Genomic DNA, 15,620 nt, shown 5'->3' on the forward strand with positions numbered 1-15,620 from the left:
GTAATATTATGATTTTATAAATTCTGCAATTTATCCTGTTTTTCTTATTATTCTGTAAAATACGTCAAAGCTAGTTACAAAATTCAAACATTAAAAATAAAAGATGAAATTTCATCTAATTTAAATGACCTATGTTATGCTTGTAGCAAAACAACTGTATAGCAATGATCCCAAAGTCAGTACGTCTTTTATTTAGGAAAGAGTTGGATCTCTCCGTGTTGACAGAAAGAAGAGTGTTGTGCCCCTATGGACTTCACGGAGGCTCCCCTGGTGCTAGGGGCGTCAATTCTTTGGTAAATATTTTAAGTAGAAAAATAATTTTCACTCTTCAGGGAAGCTTTATCCTTGTATAAAAGTAACTGGAGGATGTCTCTGTGTTCCGAATGATCTCGCTAACTGCTGAACCGATATAGTTCTCCTTTACAAAGAAGCTTCTCATAGGTCATGAGAAGGTTTATAAATTGTTTTGTAGTGGGTACAATCATCCTCCTAAGATGAATCGCCCCTAGAAAAAAATAAGATAAAATTTAAAAAGGGAGTCGTAATGAACAACAAGCTTATCGTTGCTTTTCAACATTTTTTTTTGAAGGAGTTAAGATCTTATTATTTGTTTCTAGGTAACAAATGATGGACGTACACTAAACCTGGGTGGAAAATGTTCAGTGCCTGTTCAACCTGGAGACATGTTTAGACTGCAGACCCCGGGTGGCGGGGGCTATGGCGAAGTAGAGGTCAGCAGGATTCTTCCTCAAATAATTTAAATTTGATATAGATGTATATCTGTTTATATAACAATCGAATTTTAAACATACGGACACATGCTTTAGCTGTGATTGTCTGTACCTTTTTTTGACTGTTTTCCTTTTAGGATGAAAATGGCGTGATAGAAATGGCGGCAAAGAAGCGCAAAGTCATAATGGAACGCGGCAGCGTACACGAGTACAACCAAGCACAGCTGTCAGCTTAATCAATCAATCAATATTAGAATCTACATATGTTAGCTGACTTTCTATAAGTGATGGAAAGTCCAACGAAATTTAATCTCATGATGTTAAAAAGACATATAATCTCAATTAATCTCTATATATCTACTTTATCTGTATGATAGATTTATTTTATCAAATAGTGTTCAAAGAGTTTTCCTTATTTTTATTATGTTATTTTGTTTTGACATTTATTAATATTTTTATTATATACACAGCGTGGCCATATTCTTCAGTATACTGAAATTCTTCAGTATTCTTCAGTATTTGGAAATTGGGGCTTCAGTATTTTCAGTAAATACTGAATATTCAGTATTTGAAAATTTTCTTCAGTATTTTTCAGTTTTTGGAAATTTTCATGATTCAGTATTTTCAATATTTCTTAAATTCCAAAAAAATTTGCATAAATAAGATGTTTATTTAAGTAGTTGATGTCAGATTTTTTTCGGCGCTTCGCGCCTCACTTTACTTTCCTTTGAATTACCCTATAACTTTGTACATTAATTTTGCTTTTTTATGGTAATAATAGAATACTAATTTAATTAGACAACAACCATAATTAGCATAATAATAAGGGGGGGGGGGGGAAGTTTTGACACATTTGCGTAAACAGGAAGCATAGGCTTTATCTTTGGACTTAGAGGATAGGTTATTAGAGATAAAATCATCCTTATATAATGAATTTTCCCAAGTTTTAAGATTTTTTGGATAGGCCTCCAGGTTCCGGAGCTCCAGGCCTCCAGGTGGTTTCTGGACAGGTAAAAATTAAAATTTCTTATTTGAAGAGTTAGAGGTGAGTTTATAAAACAAAATAAGCTTCTTTTAATATATTATTTACATATTTAAAGAAAAAATTACAATCGGCCTCCAGGTTCAGGTGCTGCAGGCCTCCAGGTGGCCTCTGGACAGGTAAAAATTAAAATTTCTTATTTGAAGAGTTAGAGGTGAGTTTATAAAACAAAATAAGCTTCTTTTAATATATTATTTACATATTTAAAGAAAAAATTACAATCGGCCTCCAGGTTCAGGTGCTGCAGGCCTCCAGGTGGCCTCTGGACAGGTAAAAAATAAAAATTTCTTATTTGAAGAGTTAGAGGTGAGTTTATTAAACAAAACAAGATTTTTTTAATATATTATTTACATATTTAAAGAAAAAATTACTATCGGCCTCCAGGTTCAGGTACTGCAGGCCTCCAGGTGGCCTCTGGACAGGTAAAAATTAAAATTTCTTATTTGAAGAGTTAGAGGTGAGTTTACAAAACAAAATAAGCTTCTTTTAATATATAATTTACATATCTAAAGAAAAAATTACAATCGGCCTCCAGGTTCAGGTGCTGCAGGCCTCCAGGTGGCCTCTGGACAGGTAAAAAATTAAAATTTCTTATTTGAAGAGTTAGAGGTGAGTTTATAAAACAAAATAAGCTTCTTTTAATATATTATTTACATATTTAAAGAAAAAATTACAATCGGCCTCCAGGTTCAGGTGCTGCAGGCCTCCAGGTGGCCTTTAGACAGGTAAAAAGTATAAATTTCTTATTTGAAGAGCTAGAGGTAAGTTTATAAAACAATATAAGCGTATTTTTAGATGTTATTTACACATTTGAAGAAGTAATTACCATCGGCTTCCAGGTTCAGGTGCTGCAGGTCTCCAGGTGGCCTCTGTACAGGTAAAATTTTTACCTGTCCAGAGGCCACCTGGAGGCCGATTGTAATTTTTTCTTTAAATATGTAAATAATATAGTGAAAGAAGCTTATTTTGTTTTATAAACTTACCTCTGACTCTTCAAATAAGAAATTTTAATTTTTACCTGTCCAGAGGCCACCTGGAGGCCTGCAGCACCTTAACCTGGAGGCCGATTGTAATTTTTTTCTTTAAATATTTAAATAATATATTAAAAGAAGCTTATGTTGTTTTATAAACGACTGTTAAAATAAGAAATTTTTATTTTTGTTACCTGTCCAGAGGCCACCTGGAGGCCTGCAGCACCTGAACCTGAAGGCTGATGGTAATTTTTTCTTTTAATATGCAAATAACATCTAAAAAAACGCTTATATTGCAGTTTTATAAACTCAACTCTAGATCTTCAAACAAGAAATTTAGAATTTTTACCTGTCCAGAGTCCACCTGGAGGCCTGCAGCACCTGAACTTGGAGGCCGATTGTAATTTTTTCTTTAAATATGTAAATAATATATTAAAAGAAGCTTATTTTGTTTTAAAAACTCACCTCTAACTCTTCAAATAAGAAATTTTAATTTTTACCTGTCCAGAGGCCACCTTGAGGCCTGCAGCACCTGAACCTGGAGGCCGATTGTAATTTTTTCTTTAAATATGTAAATAATATATTAAAAGAAGCTTATTTTGTTTTATAAACTCACCTCTAACTCTTCAAATAAGAAATTTTAATTTTTACCTGTCCAGAGGCCACCTGGAGGCCTGCAGCACCTGAACCTGTAGGCTGATTGTAATTTTTTCTTTAAATATGTAAATAATATATTAAAAGAAGCTTATTTTGTTTAATAAACTCACCTCTAACTCTTCAAATAAGAAATTTTAATTTTTACCTGTCCAGAGGCCACCTGGAGGCCTGCAGCACCTGAACCTGGAGGCCGATTGTAATTTTTTCTTTAAATATGTAAATAATATATTAAAAGAAGCTTATTTTGTTTTATAAACTCACCTCTAACTCTTCAAATAAGAAATATTAATTTTTTACCTGTCCAGAGGCCACCTGGAGGCCTGCAGCACCTGAACCTGTAGGCTGATTGTAATTTTTTCTTTAAATATGTAAATAATATATTAAAAGAAGCTTATTTTGTTTTATAAACTCACCTCTAACTCTTCAAATAAGAAATTTTTATTTTTTTTACCTGTCCAGAAACCACCTGGAGGCCTGGAGCTCCGGAACCTGGAGGCCTATCCAAAAAATCTTAAAACTTGGGAAAATTCATTATATAAGGATGATTTTATCTCTAATAACCTATCCTCTAAGTCCAAAGATAAAGCCTATGCTTAATTGGTGCAAGAAAATCTAAGAGGCAAAATTAAAAGGTCTTTAAAATATCCCCCAAATTATAAAGGTATGATATATGAAATTTTGAAATGAGGAATCATATAAAAAAAATACTTATTCAGTATTTGTATTTTTTTGTTCAGTATTTCAGTATTTTTTCTTATTTTAGGATTCAGTAGGTATTTTCAGTATTTCCTTTTTTTTCTTCAGTATTTTCAGTATTTTTTTTTATTTTAGGTTTCAGTATTTTCAGTATTTCCTTTATTTTCTTCAGTATCAGTATTTTTTTGGTTGTGGCCACACTGTATACACTACAGTGCCATTCACGTAATGTATATTTCTTATTTTGTCATATCTTATTTTTATTGAGCTTTTATATTCATATTTTTAGAGAGAGTATTCGGAAAATGATTTTTATTATATCCAGGAATGCAGGACATGTGCCATAATAAATATACAACTCGATGGCTGAGTGCTTAAATTAATTTACATTTACTAATATGCTTTTTCAGAAACTTTTCTTCTATAGAGCTGTGATAGACGCTTTCAACGTTTTAAAACTCCAAAATTCGTAAAAAAGAAAAGATAAAAGGCTACTTAAATCTTTTCTCAATATCAATATTTTTGAGGACATTTTGGAGTTGGATCGCTTTTAATGGAATTCTAATGAAAGACCCTTAAAAATTTTCAGATATTCCAAAATGGAGGGACGCAAAGTGTCCTTTCTTATTGGGGTTCTCATGATAGTTTGTCTATGGTAAGTTGTTAAATTTATAGTGGGGGGGGGGGGGGGGTCAAAAAAGGCAAAAAAAATTCAGCGAGAGCGGCGGTTCCGCCGCCGTTTCTTCACAGTTCCATATTGTTCTCCACAAAAGCAACTGCTGTGCAGAATTTTAGAGCTGTAACTCTTTTATGGGCTGAGATCATGCGCGTTTTACTTTTGGTTTCAAAAAGTGGCACATCTGCCCCCCCCCCCTCTTTTATTTGGTTTGAAGGGGGGTATTTCTTACAATTTTTATTAAATCAATGTGACGTAATCAGATATAGAATTGGATTTAGATACGTTTATATACTGACAGGGGAAATATTTGTCGTAGATTGAGGTTGCTAATTTGGACCACAATTATTTGTCAGTTCGTTCATTCAGTAGGAGGGGAGGGATGGTGTAAAGGAGATGGATTTGGATATTATAATTTTAGCCAGCTAGAATTATCACTTCATTAGATTACTTGAAAATCTGGTGCAACATCCAAGTAGTTATATATATATCGATTTTTAGACAAATATTTTGTCAAGAAGTGTAGTTTTTATGATCACAAGGAAATCATTGACAATAATCATAAGAAATGTCTTTTAGCTTTGTTTTAGTTATTACAAATTTATTCCCCCCCCCCCCCCCATATTTTGTCTTACATTAGTTTCCGTAGTTTTTCCTTATTAGATTTGTTTTTTTTTTCTGAAAGGGGATAAAGTAAAGATGCAATATCCTTCAAACCGACAGTTGAGCATTCAAAATGACCCCCCCCCCCCATATACAGCCTAATTTTTCCCCAAGCTGCAACCTAATAGTTTACTTTAATAATGTAAATATGATTTTTTAAAGAGTCTTTTTTCAGATGGTTTAAGTTTTTCCAAAAACTTTGTATACTTAAATTGTGAATAGGTAGTTGCAGTGTGACCACTATGTACGTTATGTTCAATATGTTCATATTGAACACCATTTTTAGGTTTTTTGGTACGTTTTTGTTCGTTATTGATTTTTGTGTTCAATATGAACATTTCAGCATACGTTATTGTACGTTTTTCTGTAATGTATGATTAGTATTAGTAATCACTAATCATTAATGTATATTTGTATTTCATAAAAACTACAAAAAAAATTCTCCGCGCTTCGCGCGCCATTTTACCAATTTATCCTGGGATTTATGATGTCATAGTGAAGCTTCCATAAAATAAAAAAACTCAATTAAGCATTTCAATAAATATAAAAAAATTCCTCTAAACCAATTACAAACCTTATCAGGAAATATGCGAAGTTAAACTTTAAAAGAGTATGATATTTGTTCATCAGTTAGCAAGAAAATTTTTAGTTGATATTTATGTTTTCTTGTACTTATAGGAATGAGATACTACTTTCTATAATACAAAGTAGAACGATGTCTGTCTATCTATCCGTCTTTCTTAAGCTTAAGATCTTGGTAACCGCTGAACCAATTAAGTTCTACTTTTCAGGTAATATACCTACTGGTCCTGTTTTGGTTTTAGGCAGAGAATCCCCCCTCCAAAAAAAAATTTCTTTTTCTTTTTGTAAAATATAACAAGTATGTGAGGTGGGGAAACTCCCTTTAAAAAAACTTTACAATACCTCTTTTGGCGATGCCCCTAGAGGCTAGGGGCAAAGATGCTGGAATATTTAATCGTACTTAGATAAATGAATATAAACCTCATTATTAGTTGGTATTATTTACATGATTCAATTGGGTAAATTTTTTTAGGGGAGGTAATTAAGGGGGGGTAGTTAACACCTAAAACAGATTTCAGGGGGGTAGAAAAATTTCCAGCGCGCTTCGCGCGCCATTTAAAGATTTAATGTAATTTACATAAACTTCCAATTATGTCTTCCCATATTTTTACATGATATAAATTATGTAAATGAGAAATTTAAACAACTGGTTTTTTTCAGATCAAAATGTAGAACATGATGTTGATATTTTATAGTTAAAGGTTTTTTTCCTTAATTTGAATACAAAAGTTGACAAAAGTATACTACTTTCTATAAATACTAGCGGAAAGACATCGTTCTACTTTGTATTATAGATATACTAGCGGCTTCGCCTAGGGGCTTTGCCCCAAGAGGTTTAATCAAGAGGTGTTATTTAGATTTATAAAGAAAAAGTAAAACAAAAATTGGGGGGGGGGGGGGAAAATTTTTTTTTTCTGGTGCGGGGAGAGGCGGGGTTAGTCGAACTAAACTTTCCTTTTTTGATTTCAGTTTTAAATAGAAATTTTTTTAGGGGGGTATTTTTCATTTTGGAGGGGGGTTGGCCCGTTGGGGTGTCAAACCCCCCAAGAAAATAGCTTAAAACCATCCCAGGACCAGTAGGTATATTCCCTGAAGAGTAGAGCCCAATCGGTTCAGTGGTTACTGAGATCTTAAGCTTCAGACGGACAGACAGACATCGTACTACTTTGTATTATGTATGTATATGTGTTTTATGGTACGTTATTGTACGTTATTTTTTCAAAAAATGTACGTTATTGTGTTCATTGTAATTTTTTTGTAGTACGTTATTTTCAATATTAATATCAAAAAGGCGGTGGTCGCCCTGTAGTTGTTTTTAAACTATTATTGTTTAAACTTTTCAACCAAATCTTTAATCTACAGGCGCAATTTCTTTTGTTTACAATCAATGGAGTTTTACATCAATTTATCGTCCATTGTCTTTATTCCTTCAGATCCATGAAATTTTAGAAACTATGAATTGGTATTTGGGAGAAATTTTGTGTGTTTCACTGGCCAAATAAAAGAATATTTTCTATAAAAATAGATAATAAGACGTCTTGAGAGTATAGATTTATTTTTATAAACAATTTCGGCGGTTTACCTTAATGCTCATAGTTGAGCATAGAACTTTCCCCACTTATAAGAAATAAAAGGAGAAGGTTTTGGTTTGTATGTTACTTTTGATCAGTTTAGGTCATATTTGGTACTGGTTAGGACACTGCAGGTATAGTTACCTCAGGGGTTATATTAGGCATAGGAAAGTTAGGGTATAGTCCCTTTCGTAACATCGCACCTTATGGGGCGATTCTTTGTATTTTTCACAGTAGCTTTTCTCCTATTTCTAGCCCCTGCGGGGGGCTCTAACCCTGCAGGGCCAATTACCTAACCCTATGGGGCAATCACCTATCCCAATATAACCTAACCTAAACTAAAATAACCTATAAAAAGCCATTTTAAAATACGACGAAACGCCCCTTTTGGGGCGATGTTACGAAAGGGACGAAAGTTAAAAACTACTCCCCACCCTGGGGTTTAGTGCTCGATAGGCACTTTGAAGGAACGAACCAATTTTTCTTTACACAAGCGCAGCTTATCTACAATAAACCTTTGGTTTGTATGTCCGTCCCTACTCTCCAACAGAGACAATAAAGTAAATTGGCTGTTTTATAAATGTTTACCTTAAATAATAAGCAGATTTTGATTATTAAATAAAATAAACATAAATTGACTTAAATAGAACTTATCGAAAATGTCATATTGAAAGTGGATCATTGACAATTCCAGCATCAAAGACTTTTTTGCAAATCTCCCACTATGACAAAATTTTGTATGATTTCTGTTTTTATCAAAAACATTTTAAGCATGTTATGGTCGCGCTATTTAAAACTATAAAAGAGGGTTAGGCAGGTTTTAGCGTTTTTGATCAAATTATGCTGTATAACATTTGTTTTATTTTAGTCCGACAACGTCATCAGTTGGTCAGAAGAAGAAGAAACCTATTAGTACACTTCTCAATGCTAAGTGGAGCAATACACCCCTGCTTTTAGAGGTAAAATAGATAGATAGACAGACACTTTTGCTGTTAGAGGTAAAATATAATATAGATAGACTGACAGCCAATACACCTCTACAAATAGAGATAAAACAGATAGATTGCTGTTAGAGGTAATATAGGTAGAATTAAATACACACATTGAGCAATATACTTTTGATTTTAGGGGTAAAATAGATAGATAGACATACACTTTTGCTTTTAGAGGTAAAATAGATAGATAGACAGACAGCCAAGGAGCAATACACTTGTACGAATAGAGGTAAAACAGATAGATTGCTATTAGAGGTAAAATAGGTTGATTGACAGATATACATGGAGCAATATGCCTTCGCTTTTAAAGGTAAAATAGATAGATAGATAGACGACAGACACACCTTTTCTTTGATAAGTAAAATAGATATTAATACAGACAGACATGAAGCAGTACACCTTGCTTTTTGAGGTAAAATATATAGATGGACAGACAGGCATGAAGCAATACAACTTACTTTTAGAGGTATAATAGATAGATAGACAGACATGTAGCATTACGGCTTTTCTTTAAGAGTCAAAATAGATTGACAGACAGAAATAGGGCAATACACATATGCTTTTAGAGGTAAAATAGAAACATAGACTGACAGACAGACACATAGATAGATAATTACTGGTAATTAGATACATGAAAACTAGTAAACATTAAGATGTAATTTCAGTTCTTGATAATGAAGTAATGTAGGTAATACTTCTATTGTTATAGAAATAAACATATACACTTTAAGCCAGATAAAAAACAGCAAGACAAACTGGCATACATAAAAATAAAAATACATATATATAGATTTTTTCTAATATATGTATTTTTAAAAGCGAAGCGTTTCTATAATTAGGGTCGGTAAAGCGAAGCTTTTCTATAATTAGGGTCGATCTGTCCGTCCGTACGTCCCTCCGTCCGTAACGGATAGCTTTTTTCGTTAATTTAGGCACGTTAGAATTGTCCTATCGATTTCAAACTTTGCATGGTCATTCCTGTAGTAGTTAGTTACGATTTAGAAAGCGTAGCAACTCTATAATCATTAACAAAATGTCCGTACGTCCATTTTAAACATGTTGATTTTTTTTCTTTTTTAACAACAAATTTTGATGTAATCTAATCATCCGATTGATCTGATTTTTTGTATACTGATTCCTGGGACAACAAAATACAATATTATAAGCGAAGCAACTCTATAATTAAGACCTAAAAATGTCAGTATGTCCATAAACATTATTCTGTATCAAGCATTTTTCAACAAATTTACTTACAATTTTGCATCGACTCTTCTACATTTATATTCTGATTATTCAGTTCTGAAACTATACAAGTGTTAATGTCCGTTTGTCCTACCGTTTCAGCGCTTCGCTTTTATAAATTTTGTCATCCTTGTTGTGTTTTTAGGCTGCTGAGTTTCTTTCAAGTGAAAACAAGGAATATCTGTGGAGCTTTGTTGATGCCATAGGCATGGTGCAACATATTTTTACTATTGAATTTATTCTTTTGATCTTAAGAGAAGGGATAATGGACGATAAATTGATGTGCACCCCAAATAATGTTTAAAAATTTCCTTCCTGTAAATTAGAATCATTGGTTAAAAATTTGGACACTTTTAGTACCTAAGAACCAACCATTTAAGATTGATTGAAAGTACCAAAAGTTTTTGTGCCAACCAATATGATAACGTGGATATAACACTTTGGGTATTAGTCTGATATACAGTTTATGTCCCCTCCTTCCCTGGGTTATTCTATAATCTTGAGCATGTTTTCATATGATTATGTAAATACGTCAAAGAAAGACATTAAAAAAAGCAGATTAGCCTTCAACTGCTAAGAAATTAATGGTAGGTATGTTTTATTGTATATCCTTTTTTTAAAAAAAATGTTGACACCCATGATAAAAAAAAACAGGTGAGGTACCGGAGGAAAGTTACAAACAGAAGACAGACGAAGAAATGTATGAGTTAATTTTGGAGTTGTCTTCGAGATATCTTACCCCATCGCAATTGGATATTCTTAGGTATGTTTTTGCTTACTACATTTATATTTAATCGTTTTATATACTACTATAGGCTGTGCCTTTATAGGCCTTACAGGCTCTTATATTAGGTAAGGGGGACGGGGAATCGACCCTCCACTTTTAGTTTTTGTTCAAAAAGAAAGCGAAAAAAAAATTTGGGGATTTTAGGAGTATCTTTTTCCAGGAGTGATTTTTTCCAGAATAATTTTTCCAGATGGTTGTACAATCCCAAAAAATGTTTATAGACCTTCCTAGGACCTACAAAAACTTCGATGTAAAGAACCATATCGGTCCAGTGCCTAAATAAAATTACATCTCTAACTTAACTGACATACTTACCTAGGTTTTCACTGTCTCTAAGAACAGAATCTCCGAAGCTAGAGATGTACAGACATCTTGCTAGGGACAGAGGAGTCACAAAAATGAAGGAAGGGTTGCCAACAAAAATTAATACCTAAGATAAAGCTACATTAAACAATTCTGTACCTAGACAATTTTTTTTCTAATTTATATAATACTTTTATTTGGGACCTACTTACAATTTTAATTGAAATGTAATTTTTACGATATTAGAGTTGGCAACCCCAATTGCAGGACTGTTCAAGTGTCGTCTTTGATATTGGCGGGAAACTTTTCTGTGATTTGCCGCCAAATTTTGAGGACATTTTGTCGCTAGGTGGACCCGAGCCAACGAGGTTTAAAACTGACCATGTTTATCCAGGTATGTTAAGTAATTAGAACCTAATAATAGCATTTTTAAAAAATATTAAATTCGAAGCTTTCCTATAATAGGAGTCAGTCCGTCTGTACGTCCGTCCGTGCGTAACGGATAGCTATTATGGTTAATGGTAAATGCCATTTCGATTTCAAATTCTGCTTGGTGATAACTGTAACAGTAGTGTACGGATTTAAAAGTTGTGGCATCGTTATCAGAAAGTCCGCACGTCCTTTTAAATCCGAATGTCTTTAAACTTTAAAAATAATACTCTGTATGATAAAATTAACCCTGTCATATGATTTTTGGAATCTTTATTCATTAGGACATAAAACAATATTTTAAGCTAAGCATCTCTTTAATTAAGTTCTATTATATTCCTACATTTTCAGGAACAGGAAAGGATGAGCTGCCAGTTGTTATGGTTTATGGTACAATTGGAACAGATGCTTTTACAAAGGTCAGTTATTTAGTGTGATGGGTCAATGAAGCTGAAAAGAAATGTTTCTGATTTTGACCCGATAAGTACATTGATATTATGAAGACCAGTGGCGTGCGAACCGAAGGGGGCATTTGGGGCAATCGCCCCCCCCCCCTAGCGACCAAAACGCCCCCCCTGCCCGCCCCCCCCCCCCTAGCCACCGCCTTCCTGCCCCCCCCCCTAAAAGTTGAAAAATGCCCCATTTTGCCCCCCCCTGGTCAACAAAAAGCCCCTTTTTGCCCCCTACCCTACAAAAAGCAAAACTATCCCAGTTTCCAAAAAAAAGATCAAGAAATACTCAAAAAAAAAAATTTGGGCGCTTAGCGCCAAACAGACAGTTACTATTTATTTAACCTTATCAAATTTTTTAATTAGTGTAGAAATTAGGTTATAATCTTTTTTGAATAAACATAACAAACCAGGTAATAGGAAGTATTTTATATTGTATAATATAAACTTTTTACCTAAAAAATTTTGTACATCCCCAATCATACACAGAATTACCTCTTATATAGATTACAATTAGTGGATGAAATGTATGGAAACTCGACTTAATTAACCAACCAATCAAAATTCCATTAAAGTCCCCAAAGTTGTTGAGCCAACGAATAAGAAAATTTATATGAAATATTGGGGACTAGTGAAATATATAGCCCAAAAACCCCTCCCTCCCTGCATATTTGAAGATAAAAATTTGCGCTTCGCGCCCTTCCAAATGGTTTCTGCTTTTTATCACATTGTATATTTTGTTTTTATTTCTATAAAATCATGTGTAAACAACAAATATTCAATCAAAAAATTATTTTATATAAAAAAGAAACAGCGTTGATATTTATCTAAGCCTTTTTCTCAACACTGTATGTCTGTCTAAATGAATAACTATATATGATGTCATATTATTTTCAGGATAAGTTTATAATTTTTTTTGTGTACATACCCTTACAAAAAGACATGTTTTTTTTAATGGCAATTTTCATTAAAAACCCTTAAAACTAACTACACTCTATATTCCTTACTTGATAAAATACGCCACTCTTGTTGTCTTTAATTGATTTTAGTTCAAAGGGGGAGTAAATATTTTTAGGTGCGCTTCACACACCGCCCTTATAAATCCTTGGAAACACCACTTAATCAAAAATTAACAGAGTTTTAAAGTGCCATTTAAAGAGGGTAGGATATGTTGATATAACTTTTTAGCTTCTCTATAATTCACAATGGCTGTCAGTACGTAATTCTAAGGGGGAAATGTGATTTTTTCAACTGCAATTAAAAATAGAAGGCTAAAACTTAATGTTAACATTCCCAACATTATGGAGTATAATTAACTATTAAAAATTCATGAAGGTCGGACTGCTTTTCAGATTGTTTTTGGCTATTTTTGTATCTTCTAAATTTCGGGTATAGTCCCTTTTGTGACATTGCCTCTTAAGGTGCATTTCGTCGTATTTTCACAGTAGCTTTTCACCTATTCATAGCTCCTGCGGGGCCAATTGCCTAACCCTGCGGGGAAATCACCTGACCTAACTTAACCTAGAATAACCTATTAAAAGCTACAATGAAAATACGACAAAATGCCCCTTAAGAGGCGTTGCCTCAAAAAAGACTATACCCCAAAGTTTTCCATATTTCTAAGAGATTTTTATATCTGTAGATGATAGGACAAGTAATTTTTTTTTATTTTTTACATAATTCTTTATATCTTTGGTTCTTATGGTACGATACATTTTTTTGTGGATTCTAATATTTAAAAAAAAAAAATTCTCGCTGTTTCGAGCATCCAGTATGTAAGTTACTTTGACTGTCATCACACAACATACAGGAAAAAGAATTTGTGACTTTTTCTACCTAAAATATATATTTATTTCAACAGATGCTCTTTAAATCTACTTGTCTGTATTCTAAATTCTTATTAATGATTTTTTGTGCTTTGCTACTTAAAGATGTTGTCATCCTTGTTGTCATACAATAAAGAAATATTTAAAATCAGTTTTACATATTAGGTTAATTTTTGGTATTTTATTTCCAAAATGAGTGTTTTTATCTCCCCCCCCAAATTTTTTTAATGGGGTTATTCATCCTTCCTGCTGAGATTTTATAACATCCCCTTCCACCCATAAAAATGTTTTGTGGTGGGGGGGGGGGGGGGGGAAGGTTAAATTATCTTTTGTACTTTTTTTTCGAAGATGCTTTCTAGCTCCCTTCCTTCGGTCATTGCAGGGTGGGGAGAAGGGATGGGGCAGAAGAGATGGGGGGGGTAAGAGATGGGGGATATAAATAGGAATGGGGGAAGGGATGGGGAAGAAGGGGTAAGGACTAGAAGGCCCATAATCAAATAATCCCACCCCTTAAAACGCCCTTATTTAAAATTAGTATATATAATCAAAATGCCCCCCCCCCCAAAAGCAAAGTGCCTTCCCGGGGCACTTTGATTTAGGGGGGGGGGGGCAAAATTTTACAAAATCTTCAAAATGCCCCCCCCCCTAGACAAAGTGCTTCGCACGCCACTGATGAAGACCTAGGCTATTAAATCAAGAGATTTTTTTTATCTTATATGACCTTGCCTTGTTTTATTAAATACTGGCGACGGCTTCTCTACCTTCTTGGAGAGGAAATCTAGCATAATATAATAAGAGGTGAAATTCCTTTTTACCTTTTATTTCATGTTATAGGATATCTTCTGATACGATTCATTTCAGAAAGATTAAACGTTTTTTTTGCTATATACTTGAAATATATATATCTTAGCGAATTTCAGACAAGTTTTTAAAAATATTTGTTGGCTAAGGACTCTGGCCTATTATCTTCTATAATACAAAGTAGAACGATGTCTGTCTTTCTGCCCGTCCGTCTGTCCCTTAAGATCTCGGTAACCACTGAACCGATTGGATTCTACTCTTCAGGGAATATACCTAATGGTCCTATAGTAGTTTTAGGCAATTTTTTGGGGGGGGTGGGACACCCCAACACCAACCCCCCCCCCCCCCCCCCCAAAAAAAAAAAAATACCCCCCCCCCGTTCCACCCCCCGAAAATTTCGAAATCGAAGTGGGGGCATCTCCAATTTTTTTTATATTTTTTTTAATAACATCTTGGGGCAAAGCCGCTAGAGGATAGGGGCTAAGCCGCTAATGTCTTATACAACAGGAATATCTGTTGGAGAATTATGCTGTATAATATCGCTTATGATATAAGTCCAATCCTATGATTAAAATCATAAGTAACTCAAAAAGTTGGCAAATTATTATGTAAATATTTATTACAGTACATATTTTTATTTTAGTGACGTTGATTCTGAAGTACTTCCATTTTTTAAGCAAAAGATATAGATATGTTTTAAACTCAAATAGAAATAGTGCCTAAATAGTATAGGTAACATGAATTAATATAACATCTACTTAATCTATAAAATTAATTTTCTTTATTACTGTATTACAGTTTACTTTTCTTTAGTAGATCGCTGATGCTGCGCTATTTATGAAAAAAATTAACCTTAGTATTATCTAAATATTTGTAGATTTAAATATGAAATTTGATATTCTACTTAAATTTATTAAAAATGGTTAGTTTCATGAACTTGATTACAGTCCATTTAAAAAAAAAATCACAGTACTGATTAATATCTTTAATTTAGCTGTGCATTCCCTCAAAGTGCCTACCGAGCAAAGACCCCACCTTCCCCCACACCGAATAATAGGGGGAGGGGGGTTCTGTGCTTGACTATGCACTTTGAGAGATACCGCCAATTGCTTTGTGATAAGCTTATTCTTGTGTAAAATTGAAGAATCATTTGGTCACAAAGTTTCTAAACTAGTTGGATAACCTTCATGGAAGTTTCC

General features: G+C 33.5%; 3 protein-coding genes across 3 annotated transcripts in view; all 3 read left to right on the forward strand.

Moving 5' to 3' along the window:
• LOC145335030 (5-oxoprolinase) overlaps positions 1–1,196 on the forward strand; it is a 39,452-nt gene extending 38,256 nt beyond the window's left edge. Inside the window, exons 43-45 of the mRNA XM_080180712.1 lie at positions 197–293; positions 618–731; positions 869–1,196. Of these exons, the coding sequence (XP_080036838.1) occupies positions 197–293; positions 618–731; positions 869–967 (310 nt within the window). The 3' untranslated portion in view covers positions 968–1,196. The remainder of the gene's footprint in view (positions 1–196; positions 294–617; positions 732–868) is intronic.
• A 3,078-nt stretch (positions 1,197–4,274) lies between these two features.
• On the forward strand, positions 4,275–10,102 carry LOC145335231 (UDP-glucose:glycoprotein glucosyltransferase-like). The gene is made up of 4 exons (XM_080180965.1): positions 4,275–4,752; positions 8,458–8,548; positions 9,972–10,037; positions 10,082–10,102. Exons 1-4 carry the CDS (start codon positions 4,697–4,699, stop codon positions 10,100–10,102), a joined length of 234 nt encoding a protein of 77 aa, XP_080037091.1. The 5' UTR covers positions 4,275–4,696.
• Positions 10,103–10,474: 372 nt separating this feature from the next.
• Uggt (UDP-glucose-glycoprotein glucosyltransferase) overlaps positions 10,475–15,620 on the forward strand; it is a 67,907-nt gene continuing 62,761 nt past the window's right edge. Inside the window, exons 1-4 of the mRNA XM_080146095.1 lie at positions 10,475–10,589; positions 10,933–11,015; positions 11,182–11,310; positions 11,697–11,764. Coding sequence (XP_080002221.1) covers positions 10,525–10,589; positions 10,933–11,015; positions 11,182–11,310; positions 11,697–11,764 — 345 coding nt within the window. The 5' untranslated portion in view covers positions 10,475–10,524. The remainder of the gene's footprint in view (positions 10,590–10,932; positions 11,016–11,181; positions 11,311–11,696; positions 11,765–15,620) is intronic.

This window comes from Acartia tonsa, chromosome 13 (genome assembly GCF_053477335.1).
Source record: "Acartia tonsa isolate MP-2025a chromosome 13, ASM5347733v1, whole genome shotgun sequence".
NCBI lineage: Eukaryota > Metazoa > Arthropoda > Copepoda > Calanoida > Acartiidae > Acartia > Acartia tonsa.

Bases quoted from the DNA above. Each gene is read 5' to 3' on its own strand.
- LOC145335231 (XM_080180965.1), top strand. From the start codon at position 4,697: ATGGAGGGACGCAAAGTGTCCTTTCTTATTGGGGTTCTCATGATAGTT. The intron at 4,753-8,457 runs GTAAGTTGTTAA...GTTTTATTTTAG, and splicing joins CTCATGATAGTTTGTCTATG to TCCGACAACGTCATCAGTTG. The intron at 8,549-9,971 runs GTAAAATAGATA...TTGTGTTTTTAG, and splicing joins ATACACCCCTGCTTTTAGAG to GCTGCTGAGTTTCTTTCAAG.